The sequence below is a fragment of the Narcine bancroftii genome, chromosome 3 (genome assembly GCF_036971445.1).
Source record: "Narcine bancroftii isolate sNarBan1 chromosome 3, sNarBan1.hap1, whole genome shotgun sequence".
In the NCBI taxonomy this organism is placed as follows: domain Eukaryota; kingdom Metazoa; phylum Chordata; class Chondrichthyes; order Torpediniformes; family Narcinidae; genus Narcine; species Narcine bancroftii.
In genome coordinates this window covers 340,785,316-340,806,924 of record NC_091471.1, presented here as the reverse complement: position 1 = coordinate 340,806,924, position 21,609 = coordinate 340,785,316, and the positions used below count along the sequence as shown (strand labels likewise).

The 21,609-nt window shown below is 40.0% G+C and overlaps 1 protein-coding gene and 1 long non-coding RNA gene across 12 annotated transcripts in view; one reads left to right on the top strand and one right to left on the bottom strand.

Annotated features, from left to right (window-relative positions):
- Nucleotides 1-384: 384 nt before the first annotated feature.
- LOC138759300 (dual specificity mitogen-activated protein kinase kinase 4-like) overlaps nt 385-21,609 on the top strand; it is a 143,635-nt gene continuing 122,410 nt past the window's right edge. For 4 of the 11 annotated variants that reach the window (XM_069929504.1, XM_069929503.1, XM_069929497.1 and 1 more), the window contains exon 1: nt 388-884. In XM_069929504.1, coding sequence (XP_069785605.1) covers nt 803-884 — 82 coding nt within the window. In that variant the 5' untranslated portion in view covers nt 388-802. Of the gene's footprint in view, nt 885-2,688; nt 2,732-21,609 lie in introns of those variants that run through there. The other 7 variants (XM_069929495.1, XM_069929494.1, XM_069929505.1 and 4 more) reach the window with 5 other exon arrangements.
- Nucleotides 3,263-10,127, bottom strand: LOC138759302 (uncharacterized). The gene is made up of 2 exons (XR_011354700.1): nt 9,941-10,127; nt 3,263-4,124 (listed from the first exon to the last, which is right to left on the bottom strand). It is a non-coding gene; the product is annotated as an uncharacterized lncRNA (long non-coding RNA).

Below are 21,609 nucleotides of genomic sequence, written 5' to 3'. Positions count from 1 at the left end.
GCCGGACCCCTTCAGGGTGGCGGGACGGCAGGTCCCACAATCCCCTGCCCTCGCTCCAGCCCCCGTGGGCGCGGCTGCGCAGTCCACCACAGCGCCGTCCTCGTCGCGTTGCCTTCCTCACCACCCCCCCACCCCCACTCCTGGTTCCTCCAGTCCGAGATGTGACGCCAGGGGAAGCGCATTCTCAATGGGATTTTCCTGAATTGTTCTCTGATTCCTCGGGCCGCCACAGAGTCTTGAGCTGGGGTGGTTGGTTTTTAAAAGAAAGAAAAATTCTCTCGCACACAGAGAGGGCCTCTCTCTTGCCGGGTGGGCTGGTGGTGGTGGTGGTGGTGGTGGTGGTGGTGGTGGTGGGGGGGGGGGGGGTCCATGGCCTCTTTGTCAGGCTGCGGTGGAGGCGCCTCCAGCAGCTCCTAGGGTGAAAGCTTGTTTTTTTCCTGGGGGGGGGGGGGGATCGCCGTCTATTGATTTGAAACCAATAATCGGGTGGAGTCGAGCAATTTAATTCGAGAGCCAAGTTTTTCTTCTCACATTTGAGTGTCTGGGTAGGGGGGGGGGGGGGGGGGGGGTTTGTGCTATGTGGCTCGAAAGGAACCTGCTGCCAGAGGATCTCACCGCTTGCTTTCTCGACGGCGGGGTCTGGGTCCCGTTGAGCGATTGAGTGCCAGTGGATGTGGTGCTCTGGACTATATATATCTCAAGAAAAGGGAAGCAAGTGACCGCGAGCGCTGCATTGCAGCCCCCCCCCCCCTCCCCCTCTCTCCCTCCTCCTCCTCCTCTTCTTGGAATATTATCCGGGCAAATGGCGACTCCCAGCTATAGTAGCAGCAGCAGTTCGGCGCAGCAGCCACCGAGTCAGCAGAGCACAACCACTTGCATGCAGGGTAAGCGACCGCCAGATTTCTTCTGCCCTTTCCGGTTATTGTTCTGTTTCTGGTGTGGACGGGGGCTCTTGCAGTTCCAGACAGCCTCCTCCCCCCCCCCCCCCGGGGGGCGGGGGCGGGGGGAGGGGGGTCGCTGCCCTTGCTCTCCGAAGTGATGTTATGACATGGGGTGGAGGAGGGGGGGATGTGGACGCGAAATCGTGTTGCCTGCACAGGGAGCCCCGACCTGGGCCAATTCTCACAACTTTCGGCCAAGTCTTCATTACCCTGCTTTTTCTATTCTCATTCTTTAAAAGCCTTGATTTCACGTTGTTTTTTTTCTTTTTTAAAAATTGAAGTTTGCAATCATACAAAAATTAAGCAATGCAGTAAGTCAGTGATTTATTTGGGAGAAGCTGGGGCAGTCTTCTGGTTGGAATACTTCCACGCTTCTGTGGTTAAAATCAAAATACAAGATCAACTTTATAAAAATGTATTTTTTTTTTAAAAGCAGGGTAATCTCTGGGAATTTTCTGATTCAGGGTAATTACTATCTGGGAATTTTGTGGTTTTTTTAATAAAAAAAACAGGGTAATCTGAGAATTTTGTAATTTTTTTATATATATATAAAAGCAGGGTAATCTCTGGGAATTTTGTGATTTTTTTAGTAGATATATATATAAAAAAGCAGGGTAATCTCTGGGAATTTTGTGATTTTTTTAGTAGATATATATATAAAAAAGCAGGGTAATCTCTGGGAATTTTATAATTTTTTTATATATATATATAAAAAAGCAGGGTAATCTGGGAATTTTGTGATTTTTTTAATATATATATATAAAGCAGGGTAATCTCTGGGAATTTTGTGATTTTTTTTCATATATAAGAAAGCAGGGTAATTGAGAATTTTGTGATTTTTTAAAAAATATATATAAAGCAGGGTAATCTGGGAATTTTGTGATTTTTTTTAAAATATATATAAAGCAGGGTAATCTGGGAATTTTGTGATTTTTATAAATTAAAAAAAGCAGGGAATAATCTCTGGGAATTTTGTGATTTTTATAAATTTTTAAAAAAGCAGGGAATAATCTCTGGGAATTTTGTGATTTAAAAAAAATATATATATATATATATTTATATATATATAAAATATATATATATATATAAAATATTTATATATATATAAAATATATATATATATTTATATATATATAAAATTGTTTCCCTGCAGTGATGTCCTGAGGTTGTTATAAAAAGGTGGCATGAAACCGTAGTCATTGTTGTTGAAACTTTTTTTTAAAACAACTTCATGTTTTCACAGAATTGTACAGCAGGGACCTTGTTTTGTTAAAGCCAACCGCATTGCCTTGCTACTCGTATCCCATTTGCCTGTACTGGCCCCATATCTCTCTATCAAAGTTCTGCCCAAGTGCTTGTTAATTTTTGTTTTAATTTGCCTCCTGGCGGTGTATTCCCAGTTTTCAGCACCCTCTTAATGGGGGGTGGGAGGAGAAGGAAACTCCTCAAATTTGGTTATTTAAACCTAATTTGCTTTGAGATCTTTGTCTTCTTTAAAAATGATACAGAAGTCGGAGTTTGTCTGCAAACTTAGTATCCTGTAAAGTTGTTCCAGTTAACAATGCCCATTATATTGAAAGCAAAATTTTTTGTAGGTTTTGTATTTGGGGTGAAGCCAGCAAACAAAATAATGCAGACAGCTGAAGTAATCCAGTTATTAAATATTTTGGACTCTATTAATGTGCAGGCCAATACTTATTAATGACATGGTTTAAACTTTGATTTAATATGCAGGACAAGATGAGTTATTATAGCTGGCAGAATGTTCAATAAGACTGGTAATTTTTCAGGTACTGTGACATAACTGAAGGAGCACTGTACTCTTCCATCCATTTTGATTTGTTAACCTCAGCCATGTCATGCTGCTGCCATTAGAATCAATAGGTTAAATAGCCATTTAGAAATGAGATTTGTAGAATATTTAGGCAATAAAAATAGTGGGTGGTAAGTTGCAAGTTAGTAGCATTTAATTCTGTGTTGTGTTTTATCTGCAGAGATTGCCTTTGCAGTTTGTCATCAGAGTTCATGATTAACTTGGTGATTTGCAGTTAACTTCAATTGGACATGCCATTCTTTTGGTTTGCCCTTGAAGACTTGCTTCCATTTTCCTCCTATGATGTCTATGTGTAATCCAAGTGATGGTTTGCATGCAATCAACTCATTTTCAGCTTTAAGTAGTCTTTATCCAGAGTGGTAATTTGGATAGTACATAGACTTAACCCCCCCCCCCCCCCCCACCTTACTTTTCCCACAAAAGTACCGACTTCTGTCAGTAGGCCCCAACAGGGTTGTTATAAAAAGGTGGAATGAAACAGTAGTCATTTTGTTGTTGAAACTTTTTTTTACAACTTCATGTTTTCACAGAATTGTACAGCAGATACCTTGTTAAAGCCAACCGCATTGCCTTTCTACTCGTATCCCATTTGCCTGTACTGGTCCCATATCCCTCTATCAAAGTTCTGCCCAAGTGCTTTTTAATTTTTGTTTTAATTTGCCTCCTCTGGCAGTGTATTCCCAGTTTTCAGCACCCTTTTAATGGGGGAACACAAAACTCCTCATATCTTTAAATTTCTCCTAATTTTAAACCTGTGCCTTCCAGCTTCCCTACGTTAAGAAAGGGTTTGAACGTCTATCTTATCTAAGACCCTCAATTTTATAAATCTCTACAAGGTTTCTGCTCAGCACTCAGCCTCTCTTCAGTTCTCCATTCCATAACTTTGAATCCAGACATGTTGCAGTACAAAATTTGACATGTCACAAATATGCTATTGATATCCAGCCTAATATTTGGATAAAATAGTTTGTAATGAAAATATAAATATTTATCATGAATGTCATATTTTTGAGCGTATCGATTCTTCTTATAGAGAATTTTGCCACATTGTAAACTCAAAGCAGGTAGGGGTATTTTCATAATGATCAATTTGCAGGAGTCAGCGACTAAAACATGAATACTGTCATTTTGATGTTTTTAATTTCTAAAATGTGCTTCCAATTATGTTCAAAGGGAGGGATTTTGTATGCAAAAAGAACAATGTGCTGGAGCAACTCAGTGGGTGGATGATGGGTTTTGACCTGAAGTGTTCACCATTCTTTTTCACCCACTGATGCACTTGACCCAGTGTTCTGCCAGTAGATTGTCCTTTGCTTCAGATTCCAGCATCTGCAATCGCTTGTGTGCCTCTATAGGAATATTTTTAAAAATTCTTTCACATGTATTGAAGTATAAACACATTAATTCTGACAGAATTTATAATTGTTGATCGTGGCCATAATATTTAGAACATATCAGAGAGTGGTGTTTGTCAACATACTGGATAGTAGATATCCACAAAAATGAGCAAATCTATTAAACGTTGTGAAATTCCATACAGATATGAATCTCTCAGATCATAGCTTGGTAACTTTAATTTTTGCATCCACTTGAGAGATTTGTGTTTACACTGTTCTCTTCCCCAACCAATTTTTCATTCTAATTTTGAACAGCTGAATAAAAGCAGTTTAATTTTATGATGGTTTGCTTTGAGTTATCGCATATTATCACATATTAGTGCCAATCCAGGAAGATAGTAATTGTTGCTTTGTTTTTGGGCCTTGAATTTGGTCAAGTCCTCTTGATATAATGGAGGAAATAATTTTGCAGCTTCAAGGCTGAAACCAACCTGTGGATTTTGGCAGCATTTGTAAAATTAACTAGGTTTGCTGCAAGTTTTCATTCTTTAACTTTGGACCTGTTTTAATGATGACCCTTGTTTTTAACTGGAACTCTTCGATATATAATCACAAATCTATAATAAATTATAGTAAAAGTAATCAGGATACTATCAGATAGTTTTCAAATTAAATCCCTTAATTTGTTGGCATTATTGGACCTAGCCCACATGTGTCCTGCATCAGTGTTGCTCCTTTGCTACCTCTGGAAATTGCATTGAACTGCCACTAAACAGTTTAACTGAATTGACCTTGTTTTTCCAATCTTAGGACTGCCTAGATGCATCTGCTTGTAACTAGTGTTCTTGTGAGGGCCAAGTCACATCTTCGGTTTCAGAACAGATGTGTGTTGTTCAACAACCACTATCCTGTCAGTTGCTCACTGGACAAAGCTCTTGCATCTAAGTTTGAAAACAACTTGCTCTCATTCCCTTTGCAGATTTGAGCATATGAATTAAGGAGTGACCACTAATGTTTTGTAGTCTCTTCAGAGACATTGTCTGTGGATCAAGCCACGTCCCTGGATGGCACCACTTTGTGTGTTCCTGTAATCTCTGCCATCATATGACTTCCTGTCAGATCCAACAGTGAGCCTGAGTTTGAGGTTCGAGTTGCCCTCCTTGGAAACTGTTCTTAAACCCGCAAAGCAATTAGGAAGCTGACGGTGCTTGAGTTCCTTTGGGAGCCCTGCTTGCCATCAGCACTCTAATAAGTCCTGGTCCCCAAATCTGGTTCCCAGATGTCAGTCTCCTGCAGCCTGGAGAGAGGCCTCCAGCCATGAGCCCTGCACTGAAGCGTCATCTCTCAGGCTTCTCCTTCTCCCCGGAGATGGATGTTCTCTCACTCTGATACTCTGCATCAGTCTGCTGCTTCCCGGAGCCCGCAACTCTAAAGGTCTAGGCTGCTGAGCATGGCCATTACCATTTTGATTGCTGGATTCTGTGGATCATCAATGTGACAGACTGTTGTCGGCTCCATTCTGCAGGCAGTTTAAGTCTCTGTAAAATGCCAATGGGTGGGATGGCTAGCAGCAGCAATTCTGAAGAGTGCTGAAAGATGCATCTTCCTCCTGAATTGACACCTGTGGCAGTGGTGCTCTTACATCAGCAGTGTTGCCACCTTCTGACATTTCTAATACAGTATGTTTCCCCATATCTGAAAAGCTTGGGACTGGACAGTTTTGGTTATTGAGGGATTTTTGGTTAACGGAACAGAAACAGCACAGTAGCCTCAGCCCCCGGCACCTCGCCGCTGCAGCTGGTCCCCGGCACCTCCTTGGGAGGCCGAGGTCACTGTTCTTGCCCAGATGGCTGCTCTTGTTGATCGGGACAGTAGAGAACCAAGTACAGTGGAGGATAAAGAAGAAATGGAAAGAGAGGGGAGGGTGTTTGCACCAAAATGAAATCCCAGAAGGGTGATGCTATCAGATGGAGTTGTGGCATGCTGAAACAATGAGCAATTCTGCAGCAGTCTGGTAGAAGACTGCAGATGCTCCGTCAGGTCAGGCGAGGCAATGAGCAATTGAAAAAAAAAATTAAGCATCTGATGGGAACTGGTGATTGTATGAGTGCCCTGCCACAAAAGATTACGCTAAAATGCACACATTCTTTTCCCTGTGGTTCTGAGTAAATGATTTATCTACTGCAAAGATCTTCACCATCACAGATGTCAACCAGTTTGGTTTACTCCACTTGTGCATGGTCAACTGTTTCTTGACAACATCAGGTTATAATGCGGAAGATCTGGATTCCAGAATTAGCTCTACTTCTAGAAAGCTGTTGTAATATAGCTGAACAGCAATATTAGCAGTCACCTTGGTATGTCCTCTTCATTAAAGTAGGTTTTAAAAAATTATTCCTGTCATTTGTCAACCTTTAAAGTGATGGAAGGAGTGCTCAGCATTGTTTCAATGTTTTTCTCATTTAACCGTAAGTCAGTGCAAAACATGCAAATACACAACCAAACAATATATATGCAGGACAAGTATTCATCTGTACAAATAAATAAATATTGTTTTGTGAATATGAGAGCCTTGGGTGGTTAGTGCGAGCAGTTCTTTGGGTCGTTCAGCATTCTCACTGAAAGAAGCTGTTTCTCAGCCTGGTGGTGCTGGCTCTGATACTCCTATACCTCCTTCCTGACGCGAGCAGTTGAAAGATGCTGTGTGCAGGGTGGAAGAGGTCCTCAAAATTTTTGCACGCCCTCTTCAGACAGCAATCCCAATAGATCATGTCAACGTGGGAGGGTCACTCCAGTGATCTTCTTTGCCACTCTTGTGGTCCTGTGGATTGACCTCTGATCCATTTCTCTGCAGCAACCATACCACACTGTGATGCAACTGGCCAGGATGCTTTGAATGGAGATCTTGTAGAAGGTTGACATGATGATGGCCAGTAGCCTTGCCTGCTTCAGTCTTCTCCAAACGTAGTCTTTGATGTGCATTCCTGACAAGTGAGGAGATGTATCCACGAGAGGTCATTAAGTGGACTCTAAGGAACTTGGTGCTCTCTACTCTCGACACTACAGAGCTATTGATGTACAGTGGAGTTTGGTTGTTCATGGTCCATGATCTTCTCCTTCGTCTGGTTCACATTGAGACTTGGGTTGTTATTCTTGTACCATATCACTATATTTACACCTCACCGCTGGAGAGTGACTGATCATTGTTGCTAACGAGGCCAACTACTGTTGTGTCATCGGATCTGGCGAAAAAGTCGTGGGTGAGTAGTGTGAACAGGAGCTAACTGAGCACACAGCCCTTAAGTGTGCCAGTGTTCAGCAGCATGACGGTGCTTGATATTCTGCTGCTGACCTGGATAGACTGTGATCTTTCCATGAGGAAGTCCAGAATCCAGTTACATAGTGCAGTTGAAAGTAAAGGTAAAAGTTCCATTATTGTCACATAATACTACATTTAGAATGTAATATACATGAAATTCTTTGATTTTTCTCTATCATAAGGCACAGAGAGTTGCCACTTTGTCCAGTGCCCATCACAGATGTTCCTCGGCCTGAGCCTGCTTAACTTCCATGATTAGTCAGTCCCATGTATATTCAGGCTATTAGACTTATTTGGGGCTTTGCTGGAATTCTGTGATCTAAGTTCCATTTGTGCTAATGTATTTTTATAGGTGTGCAGTGACCACAACTTCAAAGTTGATGCTGTGCTGCATTTTGTAATGAGAATAGTCATAATTAGTATAGTAGTTGAATGTGCCTGACACTTGGAGCTCTACCCACTGTACCTTTTCTCGGATAGCAATAAATTGGTGATATATGCTAGTGTTACCAGCAACATCTGTCCTGAGACAAATAAAATGCTTCTCTGCAAGTGTATCACAGAAAATATCTCCCAACTGCAATCTTAACCCTGTTTATAAATTACATAATTATCTTCAACAAACAGAAAGTTAGTATATTATTTCATTTCTTCACTTTAAATAACATTTATTAATTGGTGTTTGTCTCCAGTGGTTTCCTTCACTTCATCCCCTCAAACACTCTGAACATCTTGTACAATTGTTCAATAGTGTGCATATAATACAAGAGTTTGTTTTTGATGGCTCATCTCCAAGCCATCATCAAATCATTTACTGACACAAATGAGAGAATTAGTTTTGTTCCTAACATTGGCAGGATGTTTGTCCCCTCTGCCATTGAGTCTCTTCAGTGTTGCCCACTAAAGAGTCACAGCAAGATGTTGGAAAATGTGAATAATTATCCAATTCTTGAGAGCCATCTGTCAGTTAAGGCAGACATTGATGATAAAATTCAACTTTGTCTTCAATGTTTTGATCACTTAAGGAAACAGATATTTGAAGGCCAAAGTTTCTGACTCCTATAAGTTTCAGAGACCTTCAACTATTGATATGATAGCCACGCTCCTGTCAAGGTACAAAAAGTACAACCAAACCACACACAGAAAATACGCCTCACTAATACTGGTGAATCTCATTCACTGAACACAGTCAGGCGGTACAATATTTAAGGCATTTTCTTGCATACAAATTTGTTAATATTTCTTTGAACTCATTGTTACAAGCTTAGGTTTTACATCTTGCATATCTTCTTTCTAAAGACAGGGAAATGGTTTTGCGTCAATCATTTATTCTCGTGTACAAGTCAGAATTGAGATATCTTTCTAGTATACAGAAATTAACAGAAGTTCCAGAACACATTGACATTAGTTCTCTGCCTGCCTGATTTCTGATCATCAATTAACGCATGCAAATAGATAATTTCACATTAATCTTAAGTTATTGAAGTTAACAATGGTAGGTGAAACTTCTAGGCAGAAACAATATTAAACTGAGACTGGGCTGGCACTGCTGTTAGAGTTACTGGATGCTTACTATAGCCTTTGACAATTCACTTCACATCTGACAGACAGTAGACTCAATCAGCTGCGCTTGGCTTGGAAACCAATTTGTGAATGGGCTGCCTGTTGACAGTTTGTTGACTAGATTAGTAGTCAGTTAGCTCTACTGTGTTAAAGATATTAAGGAAGGCAACAATAGCCTCTTTTAAACTGCAGCACCTGGGTAGCCCTCTTAGGACCCAGATGCGATTATTGGGGCAAAGGTGTTGGAAGCACCTTTTAAATTGCAGGCGGATCTATTTAATAAATCGCCAAGCTGGCGATTTAAGAGGAATCCTGCCCCCACAATGACACGTCACATACTCACTGGAAGTACCACCGGATGTTTGGATTTTGGCTGCCTGGGGTGACTACTTCTGACACTCGGTTGGATACCGTCGGGGTTGACCGGGTCAGACCCTTTCTAACTGCTGTGTAACTGGGGCACTAACAGGGCAAATTGCCCGGTTAACCCCATTTTACATGGCAAGTTGCCCGGTTAACCCCATTTTACACAGCAAGTTGCCCGGTTAACCCCATTTTACACAGCAAGTTGCCCGGTTAACCCCATTTTACACGGCAAGTTGCCCGGTTAACCCTACTTTACACAGCAATTTGAAAGGGCCTAGTGATTCTGGAGCCCGGAGGCTGTGATTGTTCTGAGATGACTTAGACAGAGAATTAGAATCAATTATCACTTCTGCCCGTTTTTGAGCCTAAAACTTGTGACTGAGTAAAACCTATGCTGGATTTCTCATTATATTTGTAGCTATCCTGTAAACACAAGCTTTGACATTGACAAAAGGTACTGTACAATGACCACCAACGCTGTTATTGCAGAATCCTCCCAATACAGATAGACCCTGACTTATGATATTTCAAAGTTACAATGATCAGAATCCGTTTTGAATAAAGGAAAGTTGAGGTCTACCTGTATCAACTTGGTAGCTTTTTCTTTTCCTCCATACAGATCACTTCCCACTGCTGCCACTCCTCCTTCCGCTCCCCCCCCCGAACCCCATCATCATTCTGGTGCTTCTCTTTTCGTGACATCAAGGAAATAAAAATGTTGATTTGCAAAGCATGCGCCAATTGCCGTTGCTGGGGAGAGGGAGACAGTGATGGTAATCGGTGCGTGCATTCCAAATCACAATGTACATTGTGAGGTGGCGCTGCTACTCTTAGTTGTGGGGTCGGGGGGGGGGGGGGGTGGGGTGGCCTGAGAGTGGGGTCATCTTTCTTGTGTGAATAAAGATTTTCAGCGTTCCCTCTCCAACTGCCCGAGCATCCGAGCTCCCAACCACGAGTTCTCTCCCTGCCCGCTCGCGCATCCGACCTCCTTACGCTCGGCCTACCTGTGTCTGAACATTCCATTCATTTAATAATTCTTTCTACGCTTGCATCTTTTTGTGTACCTCTTGTCCTTTCCACTCCTTATTTTCTTTTGCCTGAAGAATTTTAACTTTTCAATTATTTTTTTTGTGTGTGTGGTTTCTTCCAGGAATGCATGATAACACTGTTTTAGTATGTTTTTCATCTGTATAGATAGTCCCCAATGTAGGATATTTTCAACTTATAATGGAAGTGCCAAAACCAATCATAAATCGGTGTCTATCTGTATACTTGATGACTAAGTAAGCCAATATCAGTTTCTTCTCCCAGGGAAACGTTCCTGGATTTGTCACTAATTAAATTGAGTCAGTAGTGTTGTGTTCAAGTATAAGTTCAATAGATTCAAAGAGAATCAAGGTTGGAAACATTATCAACAAATAGTGGGTGTTATTTATGCACGGGGGAATTCACAGAAGGGTGCACACTCCTAGATTAACCCAGAATAATACACAAATAGCTACACATTGGGTGTGAATAAATCTTGACTAAACCTTCTCAACTCCCATTTAGGAACATGAGATTTAAATAAATAGTACCATCAACTCTCTCTATCTCTCGCAGGTACAGCACACTAACAAACACTTTTTTTCTTTGGCTTGGCTTCGCGAACGAAGATTTATGGAGGGGGTAAATGTCCACGTCAGCTGCAGGCTCGTTTGTGGCTGACAAGTCCGATGCGGGACAGGCAGACACGGTTGCAGCGGTTGCAGGGGAAAATTGGTTGGTTGGGGTTTGGTGTTGGGTTTTTCCTCCTTTGCCTTCTGTCAGTGAGGTGGGCTCTGCGGTCTTCAAAGGAGGTTGCTGCCCGCCAAACTGTGAGGCGCCAAGATGCACGGTTTGAGGCGATATCAGCCCACTGGCGGTGGTCAATATGGCAGGCACCAAGAGATTTCTTTAGGCAGTCCTTGTACCTTTTCTTTGGTGCACCTCTGTCACGGTGGCCAGTGGAGAGCTCGCCATATAACACGATCTTGGGAAGGCGATGGTCCTCCATTCTGGAGACGTGACCCACCCAGCACAGCTGGATCTTCAGCAGCGTGGACTCGATGCTGTCGACCTCTGCCATCTTGAGTACTTCGACGTTAGGGATGAAAGCGCTCCAGTGAATGTTGAGGATGGAGTGGAGACAACGCTGGTGGAAGCGTTCTAGGAGCCGTAGATGATGCCGGTAGAGGACCCATGATTCGGAGCCGAACAGGTGTGTGGGTATGACAATGGCTCTGTATATGCTTATCTTTGTGAGGTTTTTCAGTTGGTTGTTTTTCCAGACTCTTTTGTGTAGTCTTCCAAAGGCACTATTTGCCTTGGCGAGTCTGTTGTCTATCTCATTGTCGATCCTTGCATCTGATGAAATGGTGCAGCCGAGATAGGTAAACTGGTTGACCGTTTTGAGTTTTGTGTGCCCGATGGAGATGTGGGGGGCTGGTGGTCATGGTGGGGAGCTGGCTGATGGAGGACCTCAGTTTTCTTCAGGCTGACTTCCAGGCCAAACATTTTGGCAGTTTCCGCAAAACAGGACGTCAAGCGCTGAAGAGCTGGCTCTGAATGGGCAACTAAAGTGGCGCATCGTCTGCAAAGAGTAGTTCACGGACAAGTTTCTAACTTGCAACTAACAAGTATATCAGCATTGCCCACAGCTTGGGATCTGGGGGTGGGCTTATTGGAGTTCAGTGATGGGCTCCATGTAGCAGCAAATAGAGAGAGGGAAGAGACTTCAAGTGCTCAACTTTTTCCAATGCAAGATCCGTCTACGTGACCTGCAAGGGCAAATTGAGCATCGGCCTCACCAGTGGGCAGATCTAACCTTTGACTGGCAAGTGAGGTGACTTCCAACTAGGCTTTAGTCAGAGATGTCACGTGACTCTCTGCAATTCACATTCCCACTATATTCCAGACAGAGGGGCCACATTATCTTCACAATCCACACTCCCACCAGGTTCCAGTCGAAGAGGCCACATGATCCTCCACAATGCACTTTCCAAGTGTTGGACAAGCAATGTCATGAGTATGCCCACACCAGACTTCCGGAATAGATACTATTCTGATCTCTGCTGAGGAAAATGATTATTGGGTAGTCAGGCAAAAATATTTATGGAAATCCCTGGCATGTGACTGCCCAAAATACAGGAGTAGCATTTGGGTCTGTATTGTCCATTTGGAGTGCACAGAAGCATTATCTAAAGTTTAGATTTGAAACAGTGGAAAGAGTGCACCTCCTATCAAGCAATCTTGCCCACCATGTCAAGCATTTCCTGCCATTCTATGGAAGAGTATTCAATTTGCATACTGGCTTCATCAGTCACAGTGAAAGCAAGTAATTTTCATTCTAAAAGAAACTGACTAAGAACAAGAACTTAATTGACATCCTCTCGCCACTGTATTCCCAAATCTTGCTGTTTCATTTCAGTGTTTACTTACCAAATATTTGGAGATTCATTGTAAACAAATGTACTTAAACATGACCTAACAATTCCCTTTAGCTACCAACCTGGGATTTGAACGTGCGTGAAAGACCATCTACTGCCTCCATTTTAATTTGGAGTGCATCTACAGAAGGGGAAAGAAGTAAATAGTCTTGTCGCAAAAGCAGAGAAAAGAAAATCTTGATGGATTAAAGGGAGAAAATTGAATGAAGGTAGCAAGGAATGCAGCCCCTCTGCTGGGTCTTCTGGGCTTCTATAAAATTTGTGTAATTTTACTTTTGGCTCTTGTACTATGATTCAATTAAATTATTTCTTTTGAGGGCCAAATGTTTTGTAGTATATTGAGTTTACTGGTTCAGTATTTTTCTTTAAGATGATACAATGCGAGAGCAACTAAGATTCAGCATCAGCTGAATTTGTTCATTGACATTCTAATACAGTACGTTTCCCCATATCCTGTTAACCCAAAAGTTCTATTAACCGAACTTTTTTTGGCACCATCATGACTTCACAATCACCCAACTTCCCCAGGTGGGGCTTTGATGCTCTGTTGGTGCTACTTGGGTAACCACAGAGCTCAGAACTAGCCGGAAGACAGATGATGAACGGCTGGATGTTGGCTCAGTGAACCAGGCTGGAATCTCGAGCCATCGGTGAGCGACTGAAGGAAGTTGCTGGGTCAGGCAACGCATGGGGAGAAATTCGAATGCTAATTGTCCTCCCCACTCTTTTTCCATTTCTTCTTTACCCTCCACTGTACTTGGTTCTCTGCTATCCTGGCATCCGGCAGGAGTCAGGTACTGATGGCAGGCAGGTGCTGGGGGTCGGCAGTGGCTGATGCAACTGTGCTGTTTTTTTTTACATGCTGAAAAAATTCAATAACCAAAAAATGCCTGGTCCCAAGCTTTTAGGATATGGAGAAAAGTACTGTATTTCACTGTGCAATTTTGGTGCCACTTGGCACAGAATTAGAAGATTATGATTTTTACATCCCAGAAGCTGTATTTTTTTAATCCTTGGGATCTTGGCATTGTTGGCAGTGCCACCAATCTTGTCATTGAAATTGCATGAGGTGATGGTATATTGCCACCAAGAATTACTGCAGTCATCCTAATGAATGTATGTGTATGTTTTTAGGTAGAGCAGTGGTTCTCAACCTTTTTCTTTCCACTCACATACCACTTTAAGTATTCCCTATACCATAGATGCTCCGTGATTAGTCTGGTATTGCGCAAGGTGGTATGCGAGTGGAAAGAAAAAAAGTTTGAAAACCATTGTTTTAATTGTACCTAATTGCTCATTAAGTGCACGATTTCATAACTCCAAAGGGCCAATGACAATATTTCTCAGGCAAAATATTTCAGTAACAATTGGATCTAGAGCTCACATAACACCTTAAGCAATCCCTTACTAATCACAGAGCACTGATGGCATAGGGAATTACTTAAAGTGGTAGTGAGTCGAAAGAAAAAGGTTGAGAACCACTGCAGTAAAGCTTTCCAGTACATGAACCAAGTAACAATGAAGGAATAGTGACCTATTTCCCAACTCTGTACATTGATGATGCTGTTATTCTCTTCTGCTTGCCGTCTTTGTTCTTGATGATGGAGGCTATGGCTCAGAGATTTTGGCAAATAATTTGTGCAGTTTGTTAATGTGTAAACCACCACAGTGCACCAAAGGATTAGTAAATGATTGTTTTGACTCGTGTTAATGGTAGCAGTCTTGTTCTCCTAGATTATGGCATTGGAGCTGTGGTCATCCAGACAAATGGAGAGTATTCTATTTACACCAAGATGATTCTTTCACAGGGTGACTTGTGTTCAGTGGCAGCTGTATTCATGTGGTCATTGATGATCATCAGGATCCTATTGATAGCTGACTCTGGTCATGCCATTTAATGTCAATGGTAGGGAATTTTCTTTTGCGAAATTTGCATTTCTTGCCAGTTGATGTGCTCATATTATTGGTCGACCCATGTTTGAATTTTGTTGCATACAGGAATGGCAACTTAGCTCTCCTGAGCATTGCAAATGGCACAACATCAAGAGATGTGCGCACTTCCGAACTGATGGAGGGAAGGTCAATGAAATAAATGATGGCAGCTGGGCTTCCAGATTGCCCACAAACTATGTGCAGACTATTACTCCAGCCTTTATTGGGTTCCCCCTATGTTCCTGTTAGGTTGAGCGTTACCATTTCTCCATGATGCCACTCCTGTCACACTGATGGATAGGAGTTATTGGTGCAAAGCAGCGGTTCTCAACCTTTTTTGCCTTAGGCCCCACTTTAATTTTTCAAGAAAATATTCACCCCACCATTAGCTGAAAAAAGTTATATATTCAAAATAAGTTTTAATTAAATAATTTACTGCAAATGTATTTTTGAATGTACCACAGCACAAGCCCCCTCAAACAGATTAATACCATAGCATAAGCCCCCTCAAACAGATTAATACTATTTTATTATGTATTAGAATTGAAAAATCTAATGATCAAATCAAAGGAAGAAAACTGACACTAAAAAAAAATTAAAAAAAAAAACACTAGTTGGGGTGCGTGGTAGAAGACTTGGGAAGATGCCTCCCCTGGCAGAACTATTCAAACCCCATCCAAAAGTTTAAATTAAAAAAAAATTGTTGATTACATTGTTGAAGTACTCTACTAGCAGCTATGTGGAAAACTAAAGCTCAACCAGCAAAGAAAACAGGTACTAAACAGTTAACAATTACTGAAGAATCTCAGCCTACTTGCAAACTACTTCCTGAATCAATTTCTACTCAGACCCACCACAATGCCAGTCCACCAGTCAGGTGTTCACTACGCCAACATTGACTTAGCGTACTGCTGCGCAAGATGTCACCAGTCAATCTACTTCTGACCAAGAACAACTGCGCATGCGCAAAACTTTGCGCATGTGCGTTATTCTTGAAATGGCCCAAGCTGCGGGGGGACCTGACCTCCCTCACTCCAGCGAACCTGGACTGATGGGGGGGGGGGGGGTGCGAGAGTCCGTACCTGTAGATGGGCTGAGGTGGCCTCTGTATCAATGGAGGAGGAGGAGCAACCTAAAGAAGAAGACACAGTTATATTTAAGGGTAGGTCTGTGGTGAGGCAGACGTTTAAGCTTAAATCTGACCCTCATCATTCAGATCCAACCTCACCTGTCGATATGTCTAAACAAATGGAGAATTTGGCTGTACAAGTGAGTCAAGCATTTTCAATTATGAAGGAACAATTTGCTGAAATGAAGGGAGAAATATCTTCTATTAAAATGGATGTGGTAAAGTGTTTGAAAGCAGTGGATAAGGTCCAAGATAAATTTAAGATTGAAGAAGCATGTATTGATTGTAAATATGATGTGGACCAATGTAAAGAAAGGATGGGACAGATGGAGGACTCGTTTACTGGTTGGGAGATTCAGAAAAGTGATTTGTTAAAGAAGACTGATGCCTTGGAGAATCATAGTTGGAGAAATAATGTTAAAATTGTCAGTCTTCTGGAAGATTTTGAAGGTCCAGACCATGTTCAGTTCTTTCAGAAGTGGATCCCCGAGGTCTTGGGAACAGCATACTTCCCGAACGGTCTGGAATTAGACAGAGCTTATTGAGCAATAAGAAGGAAGCTGCTCCCTGGTCAAGCTCCACATTCCATTTTGATTCGATGTCTGCATTATCAGGTTAGAGAATTGATTTTAAGACTTGCTGTACAGTATGCGAGAAGTAATCAGGGCCCTCTACTTGTTAAGAATAATAGAGTATTTTTCTATGCTGATTTGAGTCGAGCTGTAATTAAACGTCGTGAAGAATTTAATTAAGGTAAAGCTGTTCTTTGGAAGAAGGGATATCAGTTTGCTTTTCGTTATCTATAAAGTTTTTTATGGAGATTATCAAACTCCAGTTTTTACTGATGATGCTGAAGCCCTTACATTTGCTAATTCTTTACCTGATAATAAGCAGGGGCAAGGTCAAGAAAGATTCCCTCAACAGCTTGTTCTAGTTCCAAAAGGGAAGAATGGGAAGCAGGAGATGGAAATTCAACAGTTAATTAATATCTGAATTGATAATGATCAGGTTAACTGAGAATTGCAAGTATATCGTACTTAAATTGATTTTTGCTTTATTTTTGATTGTTCTGTTCAGGGGGGTCGTTCGACTACCCTTCTTTCCGAAGTCGTCGGCCACTTTGTCACTCACGTATAATTGAGGGGGAGTAATACTATTATTCTATGATAGTATTTTTTTAGGGTTTTTTGTTTCTTCCTTTATTTTCTTTGAGGAGATCCTTAAGTTTGTTTGTATTAGAGCCATGGGGAGGTGCCTTGCCATTTATGGTGGTAAGTTTATAGTGATACTTTATGGTTAACTTAAATTTTGCTACTTTTAATGTCAACGGGCTTAATCCGATGTAGAGAAAGAGGTTATTGGCATATATTAAAAAGTTGATGTTGCTTTTTTACAAGAGACACATCTGACTGAAAAGGAACATCAAAAATTAAAAAGAGATTAGGTTGGACAAGTTAGAGCATCTTTTAATTCTAAAGCAAGAGGTGATGCTATTTTGATTAATAAGAAGTTATCTTTTAAATTGGATTCCGTTTTTGAAGCAGCTGGTGGGCTTTGGTCAGTTGTAAAAAAAAATTCTGAATCCTGGACCTTAATGAATGTTTATGCTTCTAATATAGATGATGAGCAATTTATGGTGGATTCCTTTCTTAATTTAAATCAGGCGTATGATAAAATTATGGTAAGAGGTGATTTTAATTGTTGTTTAGAACCATTATTAATTAGATAAATCTCCAAAATCGATAGAAGAAAATGGCTAAACAATTAATGGTATTAATGAAAGATATAAATTTGGTAGATATATGGAGGAAATTAAATCCTAAGGAGAAAGATTTTTCATTTTATTCATTTCTGCACGATTCTTATTCTAGAATAGATTTATTTTTAGTATTAGCACAATTACAAGGACGAGTTTTTAAAGCTGAATAGAAGACTAGGATTTTGTATGATCATTCTTTGTTGTTAATTACCTGTACCTGTTCAGAGAGAGTGGAGAATGTTAATTGTTGGAGATTCAATTCTGAATTTACTAAATTTATAAGGGACCAAATACAGTTGTTTTTGAATATAAATGTAGGTTCATTTGATAGTAAATTTGTTTTATGGGACGCTTTGAAAGCTTATTTGTGGGGACAAATTATTAGTTACACTGCTAAAATTAAAAGAAACAACACATGGTTGAGACGAGTAAATTGGGGAAAAAAAGCACTAGTGTGGTTTCCGACATTTTTTTTCTCACAGAGTGCATCAAAACTGCGCTAGCCTCATGAGATGCCTATTTTTTTTTATTTTTAGCATCCCCTAAGGCTCGTGCCTGGGGTGGGACCCCCCCCCCCAAATCAATACGCCAGTCCACGAAGATGCATATAGATACAGGCCTCGCTCACTACTGAACTGGAAAAGTAAAGGAGTATGGATGGAAACATGATTGTTGAGATAATTTGAAATTCTCATCGCCAGTGAAATAATTTGGAATGGATGATAATAAGACTGGTCATAAAAAATATAATTATAATGCTAACCAAGGATAACAACAGTTAAAATAAGAGAAACATCGGAAGAGCAAAAAACACGTTATGAAAATAAAAAGAACAAAGTATTTTTACTTGAAGTTACTACAATTGGGTTCGACTGACGGTGTTGCCCAGTTGCATCTTTCACACCAACTTAACGAGTTCATTTTTTCAAACCAACTTTTTAATTATTTCCCAAAATATTCCTACACCCCACTAAAATATTCTTAAGCCCCACCAAAATATTCCCACGCCCCCACCTTGAAAATCTATGATGTAAAGGAATTCAACCGTTCAGTCAGGTCGTTTAAAATCAAAGCACGCTCAATTTTCTCTGCCTCTGTCATACATATTTACTGTTCCAGTAATATTCAGGCAATGTGATCAATCTATACCAGAAAGAATCATTGTTATTCATTGTAAATAGATGTTAGATCTGGAATGACATGAGCCAAGTGTTTTCACACAGTGATTTAAACTGACAATCACATGCCCATTTCCTTTCCAGCTTCCTTTGGACTCTTCTTGGATATGGAATGTGAAAGATCACTTCAGCTTCCATATTTTCCAAAGTGAACATGATGAGTCTTTTTGGCCATTCACATTGGGTGACCATCTATGCAGATTCGAAACAGATTGACAGTGATACACCCTCCCAAGGCAGATAATTCCTGGGTCGATTTGGAACCCCACCCCCCCCAAGCTGGCTGGGAGCATTCACACTGTCAGGTGAACTGGTAAATTAGCAGTTTATTAACACTTTCGAGAGCCAGTGTGAACGGGACAGTGTGCTTGTTGACTGACTTGTCCTTTTGAAGTCTTTTTCTTGTTAAAACATAATATATTTGCCTGGGTGGAGCTGCCATCTTTGTTTTCTTGAATGTGATTGGTGCACAACAAGTTTAAACATTAGTTATCAGATCAACTTAGTTGATATGAATATAGTTAGTTGATGTATTCCAATCACATTTTTATCATGTCCTGCTACACTTTCTTCTTGGTCCTTATTATAGTTAACTGTAAGTAGTTGCTTGTGTAGTCATATTTACTTTCAAATTCCTGCTTTTGAAATAGCACAAAGTGATGTTTTTTTAGACTACAATTCTAAATCGCTGAAAAAATTAACATAATTACTGTCCGTGTGGTCGTTCACACTGGGCGTCTTTTTCGACTGCAAGAATCTGAGTGCAATAGTCTGTCCCGGTGGTTGGACAAGCTGTAGAGTGAATGACCGACAACAACTTTTTTGGTATGATTTACACTGCAGGCTTCCTCCAAAAAGTTGTAGGGGTTCTGCAGGATAAATCGCAGAGCAGGAATGGACTCAAAATTCTTGCCCATTCCTTTTTAGACTGCACGTGTAGCGGCAAAATCCTTGATTGTGCCATTACATCCCTGCTTTCTCAAAACCATGTGTGCCTAATGCCTTACCTTCCATTTATCTCAAATCCACAAACTTGGTTCTTGAATTAACTTTCACTTTTCCCGGGACCAGATGTTTGAGTTGCTATTAAGTTTCTACTTCTGATGTTTCATTGAAATTGTATATGTAAAAATCATGATTTCTTCCCCCACCCCTGGAGCAATTTGCTCTATCTTGTACTGCAGCCTGTGGAATGTAATTAATGTTGACCTTTTTTAATAAAAAATCTTGCACATCTCCAGATTGCAATGATCTTTTTTAATATTTTTATTGCATTCAGTATAATCCACACATATATATGTTGCATTAATATAGCAAATATTATAATATGCATATTCTGTAACTGGTAAAAAATGCACTAATTAATTTCTAATTTTTGTTAATAATTATTGATTAATATTATTAAAATTAAAAATGAAAATCACTTGAATTGCATTAAGTATACTGCTCATACCGTCTTACTAACAGGAATTGGAATGAAAAATTTAAAGTTGCATTTGTTGTTTGTTACTTTCCTGAATTGTTCCTTCTTATTCCACATCCAATTTTATACTTCGAGATATTTTTGTCTTAAAGTAATTGCATCTATTTTAGTGAAATTCAAAGCCACTTTCACAATTTTTATTGCTGTAATATTTAATCGTACAAGGTTATGAGAGTTTCACATGGAGCCACTGTTTGATTTTGATGAAAAATATGATTACAAAGCCATGAATCTGCTGCATTGACTGATTTTTTAAAAATTTATTTATAGTATCTCCATACATTCATTTCAAATTGACTTAGTATAATATTACATAATAGATACTAAATAAATTTTCACCCCCCCCCCCCACCTCCCCTAACCCCATAGGAAACCACCTTGTGGTGGTTAATTCCCAAAAACCCAAATGGGTGTGGTATAAACCACAAGTGGCCTATGACTTTCGGGAGCAGAAGTACCACTCCCTTCCCCCCCCCCCAGGCAGACAAAATACACGTATAAACCGAAAAATCATCATTTCTTATATCCATAAAACCTTTTTTTTGAAAATCCAAACTTGATATTAAATTTTGCACCCTTTCCACCCTCCCCACACTGAGTTAAACATTGTTTACAATCAATAAAAACTTTTTTTAAAAATTTTTTTCAAGTCTTCCTGAATTTCATCCACTGAATTAAAACACCTCTGAACATCCCAGTTCAACACCGAATCTTCCATTCTTCTCAGTCTCAAGTTGAATTTGTAGCTTACTTTCAAAAAAAGTTTTTTTTCAAATCTTTTAAAATTTTCTTGAACATAATTCCTTCGGTCTTGATCTTCTAAAGCATCAATGTTATTCATAAGTTCTTTCTTCTATGTTTCCCAATTTAATATCAAATTTTCCACTTTGTCAATCTTCTCAATGTTAAGTTGAAATTATTGTTTATTTTCAAGAAAAACTTATTCAAAATTTTTAACTCTTCTTGGACATTGCTCCTTCAACTTTAATTTTATAAATCATCAATCTTGTTCATAGTTTCTTTCTACTGAGTTTCCAAATTTAATAAAGTTTCAGTTTTTTCCAATTTTCTCAATATTAAACTGATCTTGTTGTTTAGTTTAAAAAAACCTTTTCAAAACTATTAAAATCTGTTTGCAATGTATGCATACTCACAGATAATAAATTCACTCTTCCAATATTCCATCCAAAAAAAAAAATCACTGATAAACCTTATTGCAGGTCAAGGAGTTCCATATATATGTTTATCTTCAGAAAATATTTCAAATCAACATTCGTCGCCATCTTTCAAAAAGGAGTCCG